At 40.0% G+C, this 24,323-nt stretch overlaps 1 protein-coding gene across 1 annotated transcript in view; it reads right to left on the bottom strand.

Moving 5' to 3' along the window:
* Positions 1-4,797: 4,797 nt before the first annotated feature.
* The window catches only part of GDF11 (growth differentiation factor 11), a 150,318-nt gene continuing 130,792 nt past the window's right edge, over positions 4,798-24,323 (bottom strand). Inside the window, exons 2-3 of the mRNA XM_040425599.1 lie at positions 7,583-7,956; positions 4,798-6,695 (exon numbers count right to left, since the gene is read on the bottom strand). Of these exons, the coding sequence (XP_040281533.1) occupies positions 6,315-6,695; positions 7,583-7,956 (755 nt within the window). The 3' untranslated portion in view covers positions 4,798-6,314. The remainder of the gene's footprint in view (positions 6,696-7,582; positions 7,957-24,323) is intronic.

Genomic DNA, 24,323 nt, shown 5'->3' with positions numbered 1-24,323 from the left:
CCTGACCCTGTCAATCAACACTTGGAAGGCGTGACTTGAGGTGATGAGGTTGGTAACGGGGGCACGGATAATCATTAGAATAGCATTAGGTGCAGCTGACACTGGCACATCGCTAATGTCAGCTAGTTTAATACTGAAAATTCTAGTGACAGAAACCCTTTAATCTGAACTAAGGCTTTCCATGGTTTGTAATGGCAGGATTGAAGGCGCATGCAATCCTTACAGATGTGTATGGTTGTGTATAATTTCTAAATGGTATCGTTTTATTGTATATATATCTTGCCTTCTACTTAACCACTAAATCATCAACCAACATTTTGTAAAATGATTCAGCTTTTCCTCCTCTGACCAGAAATCCATTTGAACATGTTGTAATGTTTTCCTTCTTACAAAAGCTGCAGCCAAACCTCTGTGAGTTTAATTCTGGTATATTACCTTTAGGTATTATGATGGACTATAATATTGTATGCCATTCAAAAATATATTATTCGTTTCTTCTAACCTATTTGAAGGACGAAATGATTATTATTCCCAATGCAAAGATTTGCTTTTGAGTAATCTGGTTGCTGGCTTTTGTTTGAAAATGTTTTTTTATAGAGAAAATAAAATAACCCAAAGAAATGAAAGCATTTGGCTATATTAATGCAATTTATTGTACAAAACAAAGTCTATAAAAATGGAGGAGATGGTGCTAGGGTGTATGAAATTTACATTAACAAGTTCTAAAACATTTTTTAGAGTAACACCATTTATACACAACATGAGGAGCTTGAAAGCAATGTTTCTACCAACAGAAAGCCAGCCATTCACAACGTTTATTGTGTTGTCATAAAGTTTCGAAAATGAGATTGAACCAGTAAAGAAATTCACAGAATAATTCAAGATAAAGTATAGCAGACGTAAACCAGTAATATGTGAAACAGAAAAACCTAATGTACATGTTTTATTAGTAATGGATATTGAATGGATTATAGTTGGTGCTTCAACTTCATTCATAGTTCGTATTTGCAACTCTAGCATGAAATTTAAAATAATCCACAGCAATTCTGATGATGGATCTGTTTTATAGCATGACCTGCCCATATAGCTTATTTGTCACGTGGAGATTATCTATGCTGAGACCAAATGGTCATTTATCTGCATGTTCAGTTTTTTTTACATTTAGGAACTGGGATATGCGTTACTGAACAAAACTAAATAAAACAGGAACACTTGCTTTTGAAAGCAGACTACCCTCCCCATCTCTGTGGACATACAGGAGCAGATTTGGCATTTCTAGGGACCCGAGCAAAGATATGTCTTAAGACCCCAGTCACACCACTAAGCTCTGCCCTCATTGCAATGCAGCCTGGGCACTGCTGCTACTTCTCTAGAGCTGTGAAGGGCCACCCTTCACTACTGGGCCCCAGTGCAGCTTAACAGGCTGCACAGGCAGCAGTTTCCTCCTCATCTCTCGAGCACCAACTATTTTCTTGGTTTGCATGGTAGTAAAGTCCACAACTGTGTATGTGAAAGACACAGAGTGTGATGATCTCTGAAAATTTAATTTTACTTTAAGCAAAACTCTGTGTATTGAATTTATAGAAAAGGCTATCTTGCCCAGAAGCGTGACTCAAAGTTACTGCCCCCAATGAAACACTTGTTGCAGGGCACCCAACAATTGTGTGTAATAACACTAATTTCTTTATATAGGGCACAGAGATCTTTAAGAGCTTGGGTGTAACTGCAAACTTCTGCACCCTCTATAACTAGTCCCCTGGCCATGTCTTTTTCTGTAGATGTACATATACAGTGCAGCTGGTTCTTCATGTAATGCAATTTTTTAAGTGCCTGAGCAGCTCAGTTTTAGGATACTTTGGAAGCCCCTATCAGCCCATTAAGACTACCAAACCCACCATGTTTTCATAAGTGACGAAACTGCGACACAGCCAGAGTGGTCTTGGAAGTGATCTAGATATATCATCCCTAGAAATATTATAGCATTAATAGCTGCTTTCAAGAATATGAAAATCTATAAAGAGTTTCTACACGTAAAAGAATATACTCTTAAAACACTGGTGTAATCGTATCTTCCATATACATATGAAATAATGTGTCAAGTACAGTGAAACCTCTCCAGAAGAGCATGTCTTTGATAAGACTACCCCTTTTATTTAGAACAGAGTTTCTATGGACAATTTTAAATTCCACCATATTCTATGTATACCAATCATTATCACTGAGGGGGCCGCCCCTCTAAAGGACCATTTATTAATGCAACTGCAAGTGATGGCCTCAAAATAAAATTTGACTGTGTTGTGTATTGTCTCTATGTCTTATAAATGTTTCTGCAACTATGTTATCCCTTGCCATATGCAAAAGGAAGCTGTCACAATTTGATTGGACTGCTAAATTAATGAGATTTTTCCCATAACATTAATGGCCTCAATAAATTACACTAAAAATGTTAAACAATTTTTTAACCTTCGGTACTTAATTTAAAAATATCATGATCCGCTTCTGCCCCCTGGATAAGGTGGTCGACTTTGTGTAGTACTGTGCTTCTCTGCTCCTCTGTGAGCCTCATTTTTACAGAGCTCTCTGCATTCCCAGGAGTCTTGACACTAGCAAAGAGGCACCAATCACAGTGCATGCAGGCCACATGCATAGATTTCTATGGGCTCCACTGACTTCAATGGAGCACACAGAAACCAATGAGAAGCTGGGTATGCACAGTAAGCTGGAGCAGACCGAGAACTGCAGGGCACCACTGGGGACCATATACCATGCAAAAAATCTTATTTAAAGGGTTATAACCATCTCATACATTGGTGGCATATCACTAGGATATGCCACCAATGTCAGATAAATGTAGATGCCAGCTTGAGGACCCGCTCTTATCTCCAAAATGAAGTCCCTAAAGTGAAGGACAGTGCATGCATGTGTGCTCTCCATTCACTTCTATGGAACTCTAAAAAAAGCTGATTGAGCACCCTCCACTATTTTTGGAAGTCCCATAGCAATGTATGGAGAGCATTTCGCACATGCATGGACATCTCTCCATTCACCACTCTGGGTCTGCCAGAAATAGCCAAGCTGACGCTTGGCTATTTTCGGAACTCCCATAGTGGTGAATGGAGGGTGGCTGCATATGTGCGGTACACTCTCCTTTGCTTTGGATGACCCATTCTGGAGATAGCAGTGAGTCCAAGAGTCCCACATATCTGACATTAATGGCATATCCTAGAAATGTGCCATCAATGTCTGACATAGGAATACCCCTTTAAGTTTATGGTAGAAATCCCTTAAATTGAACAATAGGAGATCCCACAGTTTGTCCTTGCCATAACTTATATTAGTTAAATATTGTATTAAATTATACATTGAATTTAAACATTGTTTGTGTGGAAAAGGAGTCATGTTTACAGGAATATAAATCACAGCACCAAGTTTACTCCATTTTATGGATGAGCTCCAGAACAAAGGAGTAGCAATAGACATAAAACATCCCTCCCTACCCAATATAGACAAACCATAAGCCATATTTGCCCAGCTCTTGGGCACAATTTTTTATGGAGAAACATACGTTCTCAAATCATACATAAATTTATACACATTGATAAGGCAAAAAATCTAGTGTCCCACTGGTAAACACAGGTTCCTTCATCAGAGCATCTGTCATTAAAAATGACAGTGACATTGGGCAGTGTCATTTTGGCAGGTCAACAGAGAAAACAAAATCGTCCTTGCATCTTCTTTTCAAAGAGCTGGCAGAAGATCCATCTGTTAGAGTATCCAGCCAACAAATGCGAGTGCAGTAAATGGTGTTTGCTTTTGCATGTAGTTACGAGAACATCAGGTAATGATAGCAATAATGGTTATATTGTAGCTCAAAGCTTGAAGCTGCAAACAACTGTTCAGGAATTACAGTCAAGTCAAGTTTGTGATAGATATAGTCCGTTAAAGTTTGTGGAGGCTTGCACAGCAACACGCGGCTTAATTAGCATTTGGCATAAGGACATTGTCACCCCTAAAGTAGGCATTAGTTTGTTTTCTTGGCGTTCTAATGTCAGACAATCCCCTTCCAGCTTTTCCACTCTACATACCTTCTACAAACTGTTCCCACTCACACAGGTAAACATACACATATAAATGATGGACAGTCCCAACTTGGAAGGGACTACCTCTAGTAGTCCTGGATGTTCAAATCTGATGCATGTGGGTGTTTACAGTGCAATGCCTCCTATAGAGAATTTTACAGCATCTGGACAACCCATCCCTTCAAGTCTGGAGCCTGTTGGAGACTAAACAGGAACACAAAAAATGGCATCTCTTCTTCCACTGGTCCAAAGACCTTCTATAGTGCAAATGGTGCCATTGACCACCCCCACCCAAAAAAAAAAAAAAAACAGATCCTTTGGACCTCTGATGCTAAAAAAATATCCATCGTACATGTCTCAAAAACAAACTGAAGTCCATGATTTTCTTTTCTATGTTTCTGAAGTATGAAATACAATGAAGAATGTCTCTTCCAAAAAGCTACTATTATTTTAAATGCTATTGCTGATATTAGATTTACAGTCCATTTGTTCCTCTGGATCTAAAATGTTCTAATCATGGAACAAATGGCTAAAACGGCTTAAAAATTGAACCAGTTGAGTTTTAATCATGGTTTCTGAACATTGCAAATGTAAAAGTTTCCAGAACTTATTTGATTCTGACTCATCTCTTCCTGTTAGTAAAAATTTAAAATGTCACCATCATTTAAAGCTATTACATTTTAAATCTGGAAATCGGGATGAAATGTTGCAGTATATATATATATATATATATATATATATATAAAATAGATTTTGGACAAAAAAGTCTGTTCAAGGGGGATTTTGGACTGAAGTCAAAATTACAAGATACTTTCATTTACGGTAGATGCAAACAGAGGTGGACATGGACAGCTCCCATTTATTTCCATTTCATTTATTGCCACACATTGCCTAAAAGGAATGATTGTTTTCCCACAGTGTCCTAAAATACCCACGATAGAAGTGCAAGTATGGATGGGTACCAAGAACATTTTGTATTAATGCAACTTAAAGGTATTGGGTGACTTCAGGTAATATGGGTGCCCTGGTTTATCATTTTTGGGAGCCCTATTTAATAAAGCTAGACATACAACAAACTCAGTTGAGAATAACTAAGGATGAGTGATGAGTGCAAGTGGATTGAAATAACGGCAACTTTCCTTGTTATGATAGATCAAAAGTGGGAATGAGTGGTCTCTAGATCACATAGTCCTACAAAGCATGATAAACAAGAACTTCACTCAAATCTGATGTTAGCCCAATCCCTGAGAAGCATTAACACCATGATTCCTTGTCATTTCATACTCACTGGACTATAGGAAGAAAATCCAGGCTAAGCACAAAACATTTATGGGCAAAGTATCTTTCTAGTATAATATATTTTCAAGTTTTAAGTTTATCCTATTGATTGTGGAACCAGACCTTTGCCACCAATTTTCAAACAGGATTCCTGGTGCATATGCTACATATGGCATATGACTGGGGAAAGGACAAAGACATTACATGATTAGCCAGAAGTGGAAACTTACAAGGAATTCTTTATTTAGCTTATGCTTTGCCTTTTGTATTGCACAGAGCAGTAGATACAGGCAACCTCCAGAGAATATTCCTCAGGAGTCTCCCTTTAAGGGAAGAGTTGCAAAAATTTAAAGGTAGGAGGGAATTTCCAGTGATTTGAAGGCAGTTATGGAAGTGGGTAGAATGTAAAGTGCAAAGCAATCCATGCAATGCACTTCTGAGAAAACGTGTAATGCAATAGATAGTTGTCAAGTGCAAAACAGATCTTTTCAGCCCCAGTTTGCAACCAACAACTTGCAAGAAATGATAAGAAAAATCGTCAAAGCAAATATTTCCCCTTCAAACCCCTTAAATTTGCAGCTTTGCACAATGAAAAAGATTAGCTTTCACTGTAAGCTGCCTAAATGATAGCAAGTCTCTTTCATCTAGTACAATATGACACATCATGATTTGAGCTGCCACTAGCTTCTCTTCCTCGTAATCACATAGGAATAGGCCCAAACACTGAAATGGCATATTAGCCAGGTGTAAAGACGATAGCAGTCATTGCAAGAGCTTAACTAAAGGCAGAAATAAGACATAAAAGTGTCAAATCTCTAGCGGTTTAACTAGGTTTAGATAAAGGGAATGGTAGCATAAATACTACACTATCCCCAATACCAAATTTTGGTCTGCTTGTACCCTTGAGAGAAAGAAAAGAGTTGAATATGAGTAGTTAGAGGACAGAGAGCCAACGTCTTAAGAGCATCCACAACGATCTACAACCATTCCAGGGATCTTGCCATAAATAATTTGTTGTTTGTCATTAAAATACAACATATTAATGGGGGACATTTTGGTAGGAGTACAGCAAGGACCGGCAGACCCCCGTGGATTTGCTTGTTGGACCAGGTGAGTGTGGGGGTACTTTTGCATGAACATGTACTCGCACTGGCCAGAACAGTAGTTGGCTTTGTAGCGTTTGGGAGCAATAATCCAGTCCCAGCCAAAGGCCTCAAAGTCCACAGTAAGCGGGTAGCGACAGCAACGTGACTCAGTAGAGTGCTCATCACAGTCAAGGCCCAAGTTTCGCCTTGATCGCTTGTTGTTCTCCATAACACGCAATTCCATAAAGGGGTGCTGTATAGGAAAAAAAACATGCTTGAAAATAAAGCAGCGTGAAAAGAAGAGAAGATTAAAAGTAACGTTTCCTATCATGTCATTTTCTGAACAGTTTGAAATGCTTGGACTGATACAACAGTTCAATACATCACCTTCCTTAGTGCCATGTTAGGACTGCGGTGATAGCACCTGAGGTACTTTCAGATGGATGAACATTTGGCAGAATACTTATGGTAAATTATTATTATCTGAATGATGTAAGTAGAAAAAGACCAGCATTCGAACATTCAGAAATTCCATATAATTTTTATAGTCATCTTAAAACCAGAAGGAACAGTACAAATGCACTACCTACACATTTCAAGTCTAGTCAGTATGACCCTTACTTATGAAGCCATGAGTAAGGGTCCCGCTGTTTAGACCCAGAAAGCATAGGCAGTGCATTTGGTCTGCGTTTTCTGGTTTTAAGATGACAAAATAAAATTATATGGATTTTATGGATGTTCGAATACTAGACTTCTTCTACTTACGTAATTCTGGGTGAATAAGATGGGAAAGGTAGTAACAAGGTGTTTAAATATATTTGCAGCTGAAGTAAAGGTAAACAGTCAAAACACACAATGGGAGTAATAGATCAAAAGTGGTTTCAAAGGATGATGGGAGTAGATGGCCATGGCAACCAATCACATTCTGCCTCTCATATTCAGAGGAAATATTATATTCTCCAAAAATCAGGCATCTTTCCAACACATTGAAATTTTCTATATTGATATATTTTTGTCATCTTATATGAAAGCTATTTTATATATAATATAATGTAATAAATTATTAATATGAAATTATTAATATGATTTTACATATTTGTATTTTTTTTTTTTTTACAAACTATAAGAAATAATACCCACCAGGCCTTCTGCTCCAGGTCCAAGCGAAGTAACAGCAAGATCATTTCCATTGGGATCAAAGGCATTAATCTCAATACCCCAGTTGTTGTGTGGCTGCTTGAACCAGTTTTGTAAAACATGCTTAAAATCAATACTTTGCCAATGGCCTGAACGTGAATGTAAGTCAATCTTCAGAGACCTAATACGAATGTGCTTGCTGCCTTCTTCTGTTACAGGCTTCAGGCGCAGAATCTGCAGGTAGACAGTGGAGGTGTGCTGCACAGGTCGTAGGTAAACCCATAATTGGGCTTTTACTACCTTGGTGAACATAATTTTTGGGCTGAAGTTAAAATAACAGCAGTGAGGGTTTCCATCCACTCTCACTACCGGGTCCGCTGTAGAGAGAAGAGAAAGAGTAGAAATGAGAATGTTAAAATGCTCCTATTTAAACATATTTTTAAATCTATGACATTCAGCACATTGTTTCTCTAAAGGAACTGCATTCAGACATTTTAATTGGTATTTTAAGGGACTTCCAAACATACAAGAAATCTAATTTACATAAGGATGCAGATGTTTACAATATTTTTTTTGTTCTTTATACAATATGAAGTATCAGACTTCCGACCAAAACTAATTGTTACTGTTAGTTAACAAATGCAACAATACTCAAAAATATCTACAGGACTTGTCATCAGGTAGAAACATGGAGTGGTGGTGAGATCCTCCTGAAACTCAGCAGCAGGGTCCTCAGGAATTGAAACCTGGTATCTCCACCCTAAGCTCACTTTGCAGCTTTAGGTTGGAGTTCTCATTCAAATTCCCATACATATTCCCAAGGATCCCACAAACTACCAAGCCCCATTTAAAAAAAAAATCAAAACAAAAACCACCAGAAAATTATTTTTTCATAGTATATTAGATCCTAAATATTACATTCATTGTCTTCTAATCAGAGTTTTATAATAATTTTGCCCCTGATGTAATAGAAATCAGCACTCTATGCACTGACTTCCCCATGAGCTTGTTTGTCGGGCTTGTTTATACACAACAGTCAATCAGAGGAGGCAGAGCTGCAGGAGGAGGGAAACAGCATAAGCCTGAACTAATGACGAGTCAAGAGGTGTCTTTTGGACTACCTTAGACTCTCTTTGTCATTGTAGCTAAGCTGTAGTCACAGATCGTAGATCTGCCCCAAAGAAAATGAGCTAAAAGTCAACCATGAAGCAAGATCTGAGGAAAATAAACTGCAGGTAAGACCATAGATACCAACTTATATATCATTTTTTCTATTATGACATGATTGCCAATTTAAGAGACATGACTTTTAAATAAAGTACAAAGGGGGAAAATGTATACGATACACAATGCATGGCAGACACATCTTTATGGTTCTAACTATTAAGTGGACAGTTTTGTTAGACCACATTGTGTTATCAACTGGTTATATCTACTGTCATAAATTCAACAATTAGTTTGACATTGCTTTGTAAGTGAAAGGGAGCAAACCACTGCCATAGCAATGGACTCTAGGTTTCAAGGATTAAGGGCAGGGAACTCTTGTAACTGTGTTCAATATCTATACCCATACTAGGTCTGTACAAGCTTTTAGGTAGAGTAGGGTTCATTACTATGCTTCATTGTTTTGTATAGAGGCCAGAAATAAGTCACTAATAGGCTCTTACCCAGTATTTCTTAACCAGCGTACCATCAGAACCTAGAAAGGGGTACCTAAGACCACACAGAATACTTTAAAAGCCTTTATAGGATTCTTACTAAGCTACATCTTGGCACCTACATATGGTATAATGCTTAAAGGGATTGGTCACTTTCTGGCTATGGTTGACCAATGTGTATGTAAGATGATTATATAACACTTACTAATATAGACTTTGTTGATATTTTGTGCCATTTGCTATGAGGGGTCTTCAAAAGGTTTCCATACTTTTATATTTTTATTGGAAACAGTTAGGGTGGAAGGAGTAGTAATTGGTCTTGTCTAAGAGCGGCATGTGACTAGTTTGTCTGGCAAGCCAGTTGACCTTCCAGCTCAGTATAAGTTTAGTCACATTGTGGTCAAGATGGCTGTGAAACCTAGAAATTACAGCAAAGAGGAACAGCGTTCTATACGCTTTTTGTGGGCAGAAGGTGTGCTGGGAGCACAAATTCATCTCTGCATGTGTGTGCAATATGGGGATAAAGTTCTATAAAGTTCTTATATACAGCCTAGTTATTCAGTTAAATCATTGCAATTGCAATACACAATAGGATATACCATATATATACACACAGTAAAATCAGTGTACTGAACTTCAACAATCAAAGTAATATAGCCCAACATTTCCTGACACTGGTTGCAGCAAAATTAATACTGCACATACAAGTAAACAGTCTTCTAAAGCTTTTTTAATAACCCAGAGGCTTGGAATGTATTGGAGCTGGAGCTGGCTTTAGGCCTTTTCCAAAATTATCAAAGTTTCTGCATCCTGAAGCCAGGGCAATGATTTAGAACAGTTTATCTCTATAAAGGTTAAACAGAGCATGGCAGGCATGAACAAACTGTTAATAAAAAATGAGAAAATGCATCCTCTACTGTTGTCCATGCAATAAAATGGGCAGGATTAAGATCCCTGTATGAATGAACATAGCTTTATTACACGCTTTGCTTTTTAGAATCTTTACATTACGTAAGGGATACTGCCGTATTTCACCTATTTAATAACCTTTACTTTTTCTTATTTATCCAGCTTCTGCAATCACTCTCCCCCCTCAGTCTTGTTTCTCCAAGTCTCCCTCCTTATTTTTCTATGGCAGGGATCTTAGTGGCACCAGTTCTTCAAGAGACGGAGCCCCGAGGGACAGACGGAGGGACATCTGTTTCTAATAAAGTTTCTGGTGCAGCAGGCCATTTCAGAGCTCCCCGAGGAGTAATGAACACAGGGGAACAGAGCCAGAATTCCTCCAGTATGGAGCCAAGCCAAACAATCAACTCATCAAAGCCCAGAGAACCAAAGACAAGAGGAGAAGGAAAGTGAGGGAGGGGAAGAACAGAAATAGAAATGTAGAGCGTACAGTATAAAATTGTAAAAAAAAAATGAAATAGTAATACAAAAGAAAAGATAGAAAGTAGGGAAAGACATACACAAAGAGGAAATAGGTATAAAAGAAAGCATGAAGTTTGAAAGTGGAGAGGTACTGTAGAAAATATAGCAAGAGAGAAGAGAATAACACAGTGCAAAGCAGAAAAAAAAGCAAGGACACTGAAGGAATAGTGGAAAAATTGAAAAGGTATGGAGACAAAACAATATGAGTTTGTAGATTAGAAAAAGTAGTGGGAAAAAATGAAGGAAGAGGGAAAGAAGGGAGGGAAGAAAGACAGGGGGTAAGGGAAGCAAGGAAGGAAAATAGGAAGAGTGGCAGGAAAGAATGCTTATGACAGGGGTTTGTTTACTTAACCAATGTTGGCTTCTTAATAGCACACTCTATACCAGACCTCCCAAGTGTCCCTCTTTTGGAGGGACAGTCCCTCTTTTTGATCCAAGTCCTTCTGTCCCTCTTTGCTCCTTAAATGTCCCTCTTTTTGATCTGAGGTGTAAATTTGCATTATTATATTCACAATATTGATGCAGAAAGTATTTGTCTGGTTCCTCTCTGTATATTCAAGCCCATCTTGTATGTTATTTCATTATTTGATGCAATTGGGATTTTAGAAATTTTTATATTCAGATTATTTTTGCTCTATTTCACAAGAGAAAACTATGGAAGTGTATAGATATGCAGGAAAAATTTATCTTTCACACAATGAACCAAAAGTGTCCCTCTTTGACCGTCCGAAAAGTAGGGAGGTATGCTTTATACTGTTGATTTATATTTGAGTCTATTGACTGGTCAGAAGAATTATCTACTTCTTTGTAGAAACAGTACAAGCTAAAAATGCAACTTTGTGAAAATGACAAGAATTAACTGTTGTTTTTTTAACCCTGTATAATGAACATTTTCCAGATATAGATTATAATCCAATGCAAGTAGAGGTGAAATGATAAGCACCACTAAATATCAAACAGAAATCCCAGCAACATGTAAGAAGATATTGTAATCATAATCATTGGACCTGTAGCTAAAGAATTGTGCTTAAGATTTACAGTTACAAATTTCTTCATAAGGGTACTTGGAAGGGTTAGGGTGCTCCATATATTACAAGTCCACTTCAATTTGGGAAATAGAGGAGGTCCAGGCTTGCACCCACCAATAGCATCTTACATGCCATGAGAAATATTAAGAGATCATTTACTTGGATTTTTCATTTATTTACTATAAGACATCTACACAGTACTGTGGCTCTCAAGTGGGACAGAGAGAGTGGATGCCTACCATTATATTATAAGCACAAGTCAAGTTCAATTCATTGAATACTGTCAGGAGTTCAAATGAGATATCATGCTACTAGATCTACTAAAGTAGCAAGGTATAACTATTCTGCTGTGGCAGTACTCAATCTAATACTTCTGGGTATAAAACAAATATAAAGTCCAAGACAACATAAAGTCCATAGCTCACAGTCAATGGTCTCCATTTTAATTTGTAAGCCCATTCTAAATGGGGTCCAAATGTACAGATGATCTTTGAACTGCATTCTCCACCAAGACTAATAAAGAGATTTGGGGAGATGTAGTGAGCCTAATACTTCAAAAGTGGAGCAATTTCTCATAGCAATCTGATTTCACCTCTCATTTTTCAAAATGTTTTTTCCAGTCTTTGTTTTCTACTTTATAACAATCAGGGAACTATCTCTCCTGTGTGTCCATCTACTTCTCTCGGTTTTCAGTGATGCACACAAGGCTTCAATAATATGTTCTATAAGTTTACGCCTTTCATTTCAATTAAATTCAGAAGAAATATATTTTACCATCATCATATAACTATTTAATACATTTTTTGTGCTTGTTTTTGTATTGCATGTTAATAACAAATATGGTAACCAAGTCAATTTCGAAGAATTCCTGCATATGTTGACATTATGATTTTTATGAGCATGGTTACAATATTTTATTTGCTAAATGAAAAACATAAGGCAACAAGCAGCACACTGAAAAAGTTCCATGTAAACAGGAAAATATTTTGTATAATTCAATTTATTTTGGAAATGTACTGCGTGATTCTTGACAAGGGGTCATCTCATTTGAATAAAACTTCAGCATAAATAGAATTAAGCTTGATGCAGTAACTCAGATCATTGCTCTTTTCAGAATTTTTATTTTGAAGTGTAAAATGTAATTTATGTGATATGTTTCCTTGCCTGACCATGCAAAGACAAAAATGTAATACAGAATCCAAGGGTTATATTAAAGGGAATGTATCATCAGAAAATGAGCTGTTGTTTAAATAATGTTTTAGTGAGCTATGAGAGTAGACAAACTTATGTAAAAATCTTGGACAATCCAAAAAAATATATAAAAAGAGGCAATGTGCTTGTAATTAGAACCATTTTACAGTTTACCGTCAATTTTGCATGTGAGCTATTGACATATATTACTCATCATCTTTGTGAATTATCTATAGTTTTCTGTTTTGTCTGTGTAAAGATGGCCAGTATGCTGCTGAGGACAAAAATTGGCTGCATTGGTTACATGCCGTACACCTGCATGTCACCGTTGCAGTTTGTGAACAAACATTGGCCGGACTAATGGCAAAGAGCAGGGTTCAGCAACCTTCGGCACTCCAGTTGTTGTGAAACTACAACTCTTAGCATGCACACTTGCTCTGCTGTTCTCAGAACTTCCATAGAAGAGAATAAAGTTGTAGTTTCACAACAGCTGGAGTGCCAGAGATTGCTGACCCCTGGCATAGAGCATGGCTCTGGAGAAAACGGTAAGTAGAGCGCAATTTTTTATTTTAGAACAGTCAAGGGCATAGTATTATTATTATTCATTATTACAGTAGCATTCATTCCATGGCGCTGTACATATGAAAATAGATATACATACATAATACAGACAATTGCAATAAGCATGAACAAGACAAGTTACAAAGTGGTACAGAATGTTCTAAATTGGTAATTATCTCAGACAACCCCTTTAAGGTCAAAATGTTACTGTTTTCCTGTATGTTACTTTAGCCACAATAAAATAAGTTCCTAGAATTTGGCTCTGTTGCTACTTCATTTTTATGGTTAAAGGGGTTCTCCAGGAATAAAAAAATGAGAATACTTAAATATTACTTTATAATAAATACATTCACAAATACCTTTCATTACTTAGAATGGCTTGTTTTGTCTAGGGAGCAATCATTAGGTGAAATAAAATGGCCGCGGTGCTATTAGTACACACAAAACCTGTCCTAATCACACAGGAGGACAAGTTACTTCAGAACCCTGAGGTAAAGAGCTGCCTCATCCTCCTCTCTGCTTGTCAGGAATCATGATCCTGAATCTCTGTGGAAATGGAGATGATGAGGAGACATGAGAGGAGGGTGAGGTGTGGCTAATGAGCAGCAGCTCTTGTTTACAGTCTCCATTACCACAGCCCCACATTTCCACAGTCTGTCCTGTCCATCCTCTCTGTACTTCATGTCTCCTCATGAACTAAATTCCCCAGACATTCAGCTAAAGTTCTTATTATCTGTATTCAGAATCATAATCTCTGACAAGCAGATCAGAGAGGAGGATGAGGAAGCTCTTTAGCTCAGTGCTGTGAAGTAACTTGTCCTCCTGTGTGATCAGGACAGGTTTTGTGTGAACTGATGGGACAGCGGCCATTTTGTTTCCCTTTATGAAAACAAGCCATTATAACTAATAAAATGTATTTGAGATTATATTTATAATAAAATATTTCAGTATTTTTATTTTCATAATTCCCGGAGAACCCCTTTAATATCCATGGGAGTATTAACCATAAAAATTATGAGACAGAACTAGAATTCCACATCTGCATCCTGCCAGCTGTGGAATTCTTGTGCTGTCTCATCTATATCTGATACTATAAAGCAAAGCAGAAAAATGAGAGCTATCTTATTGTGTCAGCTCTAGTGGCCAATGTGTTAATACTATGTATGTGTCTATATACAGTTGAAACCAGAAGTTTACATACACTATATAAAAAGACACATATGCATGTTTTCTCAATATCTGACATGAACTCAGAATAAACCTTTCCTGTTTTTGGTCAATTGGGATTACCATAATTATTATTATTTGCCAAATGCTAGAATAATGAGAGAGAGAGAATGTTTTAAGGCATTTTTATTACTTTCTGCAAAGTCTAAAGTTTATATACATTTCATTAATATTTGGTACCATTGCCCTTAAACTGTATGACTTGGGTCAAACGTTTTGGATATCCTTCCACAAGCTTCTACCAATAGTTGGTCGGAATTTGGGCCCATTAATCCTGACAAAACTAACTAAGCCATGTTTGTTGGTAGCCTTGCTTGCACCTGCATTTTCAGCTTTGCCCATAAATTTTCAATAGGGTCAAGATCGGGGCTTTGTGATGGCCACTTCAAAACATTGACTTTGTTATCCTTAAGCCACTTTGTAACCAGTTTGCTTCGGGTCATTGTCCATTTGGAAGACCCATTTCCGCCCAAGCTTTAACTTCCTGGCTGATGTCTTGAGATGTTGCTTCAGTATTTCCACATAACCTTCTTTCCTCATGATGCCATCTATTTTGTGAAGTGCACCAGTCCCTCCTGCAGCAAAACAACCTCACAACATGATGCTGCCACCCCCGTGTTTCACATCTGGGATGGTGTTCTTAAGCGGTATGATGGCTGGACATTCCTGTCTTGTTTCTACTTTCGTATAATTGTTTGTACAGATGAACAAGGCACCTTCAGGTATCTTGAAATTGCACCCAAGGTTGAGCCAGACTTGTGCAAGTCCAGAATTATTTTCCTGATATCTTGGCTTATTTCTTTAGACTTTCCCATGATGCTACACAAAGCAGCAGTGTGTTTCAGGTGTGCATTTAAATACATCCACAGGTGTGTCTCTAATTAATTCAGATGTTGCCAACAAACCTAACAGAAGCTTCCAAACACATGACATCATCATATGGGCAGTCCAGAATTGTTTAACGGCATAGTAATCTTAGTAGCCCAAAACGCGTAGACAAGACTTTTTGTAACTGGATGTGTTTTTACCGCAAGCAAAAATAAAAGAATTCCTTTACTGAAGTGGAGCTGGATCTTTGAACTTTCCGTGCTCACAGGTGAAGGTGAGAGCTGCTGAACTTTCCTTTTTACATATATATTATGTCAGGATTGCGAGCACTCCCTGCCTTTGCTATAAGCAGTTGTTCACACGGGTGGATGAGAATAGACTACTAAGGATGAATGCCATTTATGATACACCCGATAAATCCATCCAAGAAAATATACAATTAACCATGTCAATGTCTTCGCTTGAAAAGTTAATGTCTAGAGAACTCTGTACATGGTGGGATCTTACCTCACTGAAAAAGTACACAGATAAACAGATGATTCCCAGGGGGCTCAGACTAAAGAAAAAACCAACTACCATATATTCGGATGTTTTTTTTAAAGGAATGGGAAGCTATCCTTTGAGAGTGCTCTCTCAAATTAATGGACTTGATCATACGGAATGAAAGTCAAGCACTAGTGGATTTCAGGGATAATATAAAAAAAACACAAGAAACCCTATGTGTGCATATCAACAATCCAGAATTCAGCAAATTGGACAATAAATTATTAATTAAATCTGCAAAAGATGGAAGATGACCTAATAAAATTCAAACAAATGAAATACAACCGTGATCTGCTTGATTACGAGTCGAACCAGGTATATACATGGACAGACCCTAAGCATAATACACCTCGCTCTATTCTGAAAAAATTGCGTAATAAAAAGAAAACAAAAAATATCCAGAAGGTCTCATTTAGTTCCACGGATTTGGACTCTATGGATTCCGAACAAGACCCTCCTTCTTCAACTGCACATACCTCTTATGCTAAAGAGACTAGTTCACACAGTGCGGCTTCAAAAAACGGCGGGCGGGTCGGAAGCACCGAAAACCGCATATATCCCGTGAGATACAAAAAGGACAGGATGAACTCCAAGTGATTAATTTGTCTGCCTCAATACTGTCAGCTGATATTAATGTGCTTATGAGAGGATTAACCTTCTCACCGACCTGTCATTTTGATTTGTATAAGACGCTCCTGGATGTCAATAGACTGTCCCGCAGCCTCACCCTCCGGTGACATTTTGAGGTGGGTGGAGAAGATCTTTGCAGTGCGGTGGAGGAGGAGGCGGGTCACTCTATGACGTCCACTGATCTTTTTGAATATTCTTCTGTTTATGGTATAAAATCATGTCCCTATGATATACGAAACATGAATTTCCAAGAAATGATGCATGCATGTGAAACATGAATTTCCAAGAAATGATGCATGCATGTGAATTACAGGAATCGAACACAGTCCTGGAGGATCTGGATTTAAATAACAGGTCATCACATTTTTTTACAAAAAATCTGGACTTTTATCCCATCCAGTCCAGATCCCCAACACTTGATCGATACCAGGAACTGGTGGAACAAGATTTGGTTTGGTTACATGACCAAGTTAAAGCTAATTCAGCCCATATTAAAAACAATCTAACCAAAAAAGAAATGAGGGCTTTACAACATATGAAAACAAGGGATGACATTGTAATTAAGCAATCTGATAAAGGGGGCGGGGTTATTGTACTTGATAGTGGCCTATACAAGGCCCAAATTGAGTCAATGCTGAGTGACACTACAGTGTATGTCACTCTTGGTGACAACCCCCTCCCCTCTTTTCAGAAAGAAATGAAAAATATACTAGACCTAGGAATTAAATCAGGGTTTTCGACTGAAAAGGAATCAGAATATATATATATGTTATGTCTCCTGGCATCCCTGTTTTTCATGCACTCCCTAAGACCTATAAAAACACCTTTCCACCGCCCCTTAGGCCCATTGTAGCGGGTATTGGATCATTCTCTGAGAGACTCTCTCAGTGGGTTGATTCTATACTTCAACCGTTAATACCACATATACCTGGTTTTCTTAAAGACACAACGTCCGTTTTACAAACAATAGAGAATATGGAATGGTCAGCACATTACACATGGATTACAGCGGATGTTGTGTCTTTATATACCAATATTCTGCACGGCCTGGCATTAAAATCTTTAGCATGGTTCCTAAAAACTTATGGGAATATCACTAAGGGCTTACAAGAATATATACTTTTGGTGGTGGATTTCCTCCTCAGGCGTAATTTCTTTATGTTCAATACTAAGTTTTATTTGCAGATATCGGGGGTGTCGATGGGGGCCAAGTTCTCTCCCTCCATAGCCAATATCTTCATGGCATGGTGGGAGAGGAGCTTTCTCCTCATCGACACCCACCCTTTCTGGCATTGCATCAGGTGGTATGGTCGTTACATCGACGACCTGATCTTGGTGTGGACGAGCGATGTGACGGCCATACCAGCCTTTGGCAGCTACATAGATTCCTGTGTGGAGACCATCTCCTTCAGTCTTCATTATGACACACAGGAGATCTCCTTTCTGGATTTGCGCCTGAGAGGGGATCCCCTCACCACTAAAATCTATACGTCCACATATAGAAAGCCATTGGCTGGCAATACTACTCTCCATGCTACATCCTGTTACCCAAAACATGTTGCAGCCAATATACCAAGGGGTGAAATAATTAGTGCAAGAAGAAATTGCACAGACGTGAAAAGTTTCAGGATTGAAGCTGAGAACATTGCCCATAGATTATCGAAACATGCCTATGCTAGAGGACAAGTGGCATTTGCAATACGGCATGTAACGGATATTGAGAGGAGTTCTCTCATTTATCCTAAGCAGGAAATTCTGCCTGACAGTGATGAGTCCCATGGTAGGGAAAATAACGAAAAAAACTAAAATAAAGATAGCTGAAATAAATTTAGCAATTTATTTGTCACACATTACAGTATGGAGTATATGCAAATTTGTCATATTATTAAAAAACATTTTCCTATTGTAGCCTATGATAAAGAGTGGAAAAATATAGTCGCAGATGGGGTCAAATGTGCAGCTAGAAGGGCGCCAACTATTGCTAGCTATGTTAGTCCCAGTTTATACCAGGAGAAGAAAAAAACGCAGCCTGTATGGTTAACAACTAAGGGGAGTTACAGATGCGGACATCATAGATGCATCTGTTGCACTCATATGTCAGTTTCAACCACCTTTGTCTCAACCTCAAATGGCAAACTTTTCCATATGAAATAATATCTTAACTGTAATACTACCTATGCGGTTTATTTAATTACATGTAGAAAATGCAAATTGCAATATGTTGGATGCACCACCAATGCCATCAAGACCAGGATACGTAAACACATTTCCGATGTGCCCCACCATGGCAGCCGCAATGTGTCTGCTGTTAGCCTGCATTTTGCTGTCTACCATGGTGGGGACACATCGGACCTGGTCGCACAAGGCATCGAAAGGGTTATATTGCCCAAAAGAGGAGGAGACCACAGAAGGAAATTACTAAATAGAGAATCCTTCTAGATCTTTGAACTAAACACACATCAACCGGAGGGTTTAAATAAACGTTTAGATCTAATTTTACAGCAATAGTTCATGTATAGAGTTCCCTCATTTATGAATGATTCCTTTAAACAATTTGTCTCAAGCTAATACAACTCAAGGATCTTTTTACTGATTGTATGGTTTTTCTTTTTCTGTAGTGAAGTGTTGTTTAAGGTGTGGCCTCTTTTGAGGGTGTTTGCAATCATGTGACCACAATTAGTGACGACAGGTGCAACCCTCCTTATAAATACTGCCTTTTTAATGTCTTACGGTGTCATGAGTAAGGGCTTGAATTGTCTTATGGTAGCCCAAAATGCGTAGACAAGACTTTTTGTAACTGGATGTGTTTTTACCGAAAGCAAAAATAAAAGAATTCCTTTACTGAAGTGGAGATGGATCTTTGAACTTTTTGGATTTATGTTTGCCCGGTTCCTGATGGCTTTCCGTGCTCACAGGTGAAGGTGGGGCAGGTGAGAGCTGCTGAACTTTCCTTTTTTCATAGTAATCTTAGTGTATGTAAACTTTTGACATTGCAAAAAGTAATCAAAATGCCTTAAAACATTCACTCTCTCATTATTCTGGCATTTGGCAAATAGTAATAATTATAGTAAGGCCTCATGCACATGACCGGTCCGTTTTTTGCCCCCAAAACGCGGATCCGCAAAAAACGGAAGCCGCCCGTGTGCCTTCCGCAATTTGAGGAACGGAACGGGCGGCCCATTGTAGACATGCCTATTCTTGTCCGCCAAACGGACAAGAATAGGACATGTTATATTTTTTTTTGCGGGGCCACGAACGGAGCAACGGATGCGGACAGCACTCCGTGTGCTGTCCGCATCTTTTGCGGCCCCATTGAAGTGAATGGGTCCGCACCCGAGCCGGAAAAACTGCGGCTCGGATGCGGACCGGAACAACAGTCGTGTGCATGAGGCCTAATCCTAATTAACCAAAAACAGGAAAGGTTTATTCTTTTTATTTATTTTTTACTGTAGATTTTTATCAGCACATTACCTGCACATTTTTCAACAATACAGAAATAAAGAAGAAAAACAAAGTGATACAGCATAGTTCGTACAGAGTCCACAGTGGACCATTGAGATGTAAAAAAGGCACAGAGACAGCGCATACAGCAGTACAAATACCATGACTATGTCTAATGATGTATCACAAAAAACTCAGGACACGGGATAAGACAACTGACAGAACACAAAGGGAAAGGGGCGGATGGGGGAAAGTAAGAACAGGGATGATGGGGGGGTGAAGGGTTCTTAGGGCGATGTCAAGTAGGTGTCCCATGGAAGCCAGATCGCTTGGAACTGTTCTATAGTGTTGTTAAGGAACTCTGTGAGATAGTCCATGGACCTGAAGTCATGGACCCTGGCCAGTAGCGTTGACTTGGTGGGAGGGGAAGTCTGTTTCCAGGATTTAGTGATCAAGGTTTTAGCTGCAGTACATAGGTAGAGGAACAGTATGGAAGAGTACTTGCTCAGCCCCGGAGGTGGAAAGTTGAGTAGGTAGATCTTTGGGTCCAGCGGTATAGGGGATCCGAAAAGGGAGTGAGACACATTTTTTAATTCTTCCCAAAATGGGGTAATGCTAGGGCAAGTCCAGAAAATGTGGTACAAGGAGCCTACATCGTTCAAGCAAAACCAGCAGACAGATGGAACAGTGGGGTTTATACAATGTAGGAGAGCATGAGTATGATACCAGTCTCCTTGTACGTGGTGCAAATAGAGGATTTGGCTGCCCTGTTCCATATAGTCTACCAGGCACTGCGAGAAAGAGGTGATCCGAGGGCAGGGGCCCATTTATCCATGTACGCACGGTGGGGGATCTCGCCCTCCGCACACGTGGCCAAGAGGTGGTAGATAAGGGAATTCAGTCCCCTTGTTCTGGTACCTAATCGGCATAGACGTTCAAATGGAGTAGGGAGTGACACCTTAAGTGAACCAAAAGCAGTACTCACATAATGATGATCCTGGAGATAGTGGAGTCTCTCAGTCATTGGTACTTTCGATTGCTCCTGGAGCTGCGCAAAGGATTTAAGTGTCAAAGTAGCAGCATCTACAATGTCCGCTAAGAAAAAGAAACCCAACGACGACCAGACCTGGACCATAGAAGTGGTTAAGCTGGAGGGGATAGCTGGATTTTAAAGGAAGGAGATCATGGAGGAGTGCTGGGAAGCTAAGGCAAATTGGCTGTGGCAGGTGTCCCATATGTGCTTGGTAAAGGCCATGGGCCCCAGAAGGGGAGTGTGGGGGGCAACAGGAGTCTGTTGCCACAGTAGTGTGTTCGGATGAATCAGAGCTTTTCAACTTCCACCCATTTGGTGTATGCCTGTTGGGACGCCCAAAATGGGATGACAGGTAGATGAGAAGCCCAGTAATAGTGCATGTTATTGGGGACCGATAGGCTGCCTCTGTCCATGGCCGCAAACATGACCTTGCAGGGGATGCGGTGGCATTTACCTTGCCATATAAAATCGAAAATGGCCTGTTTGAGGAGGCGTAGTTCTGACATAGGGATCCGCACTCGGAGGGTCTCAAAGTAGTAGTAGACTGCTGCTATGCGACCTAACAGAGATATGTACAGGGGTTTCCATTTAGCGAGGAGGGACTTAAGCTCCCGAAAGAGGGGAGGGAAGTTACTGGAATACAGGGAGGCATACGTAGGGGTAATATAAACCCCCAGGTACTTTAGCGCGGCATCCGACCAACGGTAAGGGAACTTCAGAGCATGCTAGGTCCCGGGTGGGTATAGAAACGAGCAGGGCCTCTATCTTAGAAGTATTAACCTTATATCCTGAGAGGGCACCGTATTGTGATAAGGCTTTTTGTAGGTTAGGAAGTCTGATATGGGGATTGGTCAGGGTAAGGAAGACATCATCCGCATAAAGGGAAATCTTAAATTCCTTGTCCCGTACTTTAAGTCCCCGGATGTCAGGGTTCAGCCATATGTGTGCTGCCAGGGGTTCTATACATAGTGCAAAGATAAGCGGTGAGAGTGGGCAACCCTGATGCGTTCCAATAGAAATATTAAATGGAGTGGAGGAGCAGAAAGGCAGCTTGATAAGCACCAAGGGTGCAGAGTAGAGGCTTAAAATGGCTTGTAAAAAGGGTCCAGTGATACCATAGGTTCGAAGGGTTTCGAATAAGAAGGACCAGTCGAGCCGGTCGAAGGCCTTCTCTGCGTCAAGACTTAAAACTACTGTGGGGGTCGCAATGCGAGTCGCCATGTCAATTAAATTAATTACCCCGTGAGCGTGATCTCCACCTTGACGGTATGGGATAAACCCCACCTGATCTTTATGAACCAGGGTGGGGAGCCACACATTCAAGCGAGCGGCGAGAATGCGAGTAAAGATTTTAAAATCTGTGTTAAGAAGGGCGATCGGTCTATAGTTACCGCAATCCTGGGAATCTTTACCTGTCTTGTGGATGACTACAATGTGGGATGACAGCATGGATGCTGGGATTGGGGAACCTAGTAAAAACGAGTTAAGTAAGACCAGGAGGCGAGGGGAGAGTTCTGATTGAAACGTTTTGTAGTACAGGTCTGTGAACCCATCAGGTCCTGGGGATTTGCCTGGGGGGAGAGTTTTAAATACGTCAGCTGATATGGGCCTGTTCAAGGAGGCAGCCACCTCCGGGGAGAGCCTGGGCAATTTACAAGAGGATAGGTAATCCCGTATGTGGGGTAGCAGTGGAGTGTGCGGGTGTTTGCTGGCAAGGTTATATAATTTAGAGTAATAATCACAAAAGCATTGGGCTATCGCTTCGGGATGGTATTGGAGGCATCCAGTTGTGTCTTTCACCGCCTGGGGTGTACGTTTGGGAGCAGAGTCCTGTAGCTGACGGGCCAAAATGGTGTGGGCTTTGTTTCCCTTCTCATAATATCTCTGCTTGGAGTAGAGCAGCATGCGTTCCACATTATGTATGGAGGCATTCTTCAGTTTTTCGCGGGCCTCCACTAACTCCCTGAGGAGGGAAAGACTTGGCTTAATGCTCAATCGGGATTGTAGCGAGTTAATTTGAGCTGTGAGCTCCCAAACCTGAAGTTTTTTAAACCTGTGTTTTTTAAGTTGCGAGGCCAGTGCAATACAAAGCATGGCCTAGGACGAGACCGAGACTGTGTTTTCGCTGAAGAATGTTCGTATGCACCCCTCAATATCCACACAGGTGGATTGAGATTTCATTTGGGTGTCATTTAGGCACCAGCGACAGGTGCGCTGTGTTACAGGCTAGGAGGAAAGGGTGAGGGTGACGGGGCATGATCTGACCAGGAGATAAGTCCAATGGAAACATCACGCACCATCTTTAAGGTCAGAGCGTTGCCAAAGAAATAATCTATCCGAGTGTGTAATTTATGGGGGGAAGAATGGAAGGTGAACATTCGACTCCAGGGGTTATCCACTCTCCAGAGGTTGTAAAGGGCAAAACGCAGAATTGTGCTGTGAAAAATTCCTAGCCTGGCGACAATGGGTCGAGGGTGGGGAGGTAGAGAGGAGGGACAATTTATCCGCATTCTCGGAGAAAAGCATATTAAAATCTCCACCCAGGATCCATGCCGCTGAAGGCAGACCTTGAAGTTTACATAGTACTCAACGCAGAAACGGAAGCTGGGAGGTGTTGGGGGCATACACATTACAGAGCAAGATAGGGCGACTTTGGTAAATCCCTTCTAGAATGACGTAGTGGCAGGGCCGGCGGCACCCATAAGCAGAGTAGGCCACCGCGTAGAGCGCACTCTGCCTGGGGGCGCCGGCACTCTGGAGTCCGAATCCCAAGCAGTAGCATCCGGCCGCCGCCTGCGCCCCGCCCCCTACTTGTGATCCATCTGACATCATCTCCTTGACTCCTTCTGTTACTGTACTTGCCGGCCGGATGCGCTGCGAGTATGAGTTTGTTCAGTGACTTCGGGCAGAACGAGCGGCACGCAGCTGACACACAGCTACGAGAATACTGGTGTATTTAAAACTCATTTAGACTGTCTTTCAGAAAAGTTTCTCCTGGGATTTGAACTCACAACCTTTCACATCAGAGGTAAGGCATTTACCCTCACAGCTATGAAAGCTGTATAGCCAATTGCTTAATTTAATAAAATAAAAAAATTCAAAAAATTAAAAAATATTAGACTTCTACTGTAGGTAACTTTGATACCTAGTGTACATCCATACACATGACAGCTGCC

This window comes from Bufo bufo, chromosome 3 (assembly GCF_905171765.1).
Source record: "Bufo bufo chromosome 3, aBufBuf1.1, whole genome shotgun sequence".
Classification (NCBI taxonomy): domain Eukaryota; kingdom Metazoa; phylum Chordata; class Amphibia; order Anura; family Bufonidae; genus Bufo; species Bufo bufo.
Note: the sequence above shows the minus strand (reverse complement) of the source record. Positions and strands in the feature narration are given on the sequence as shown.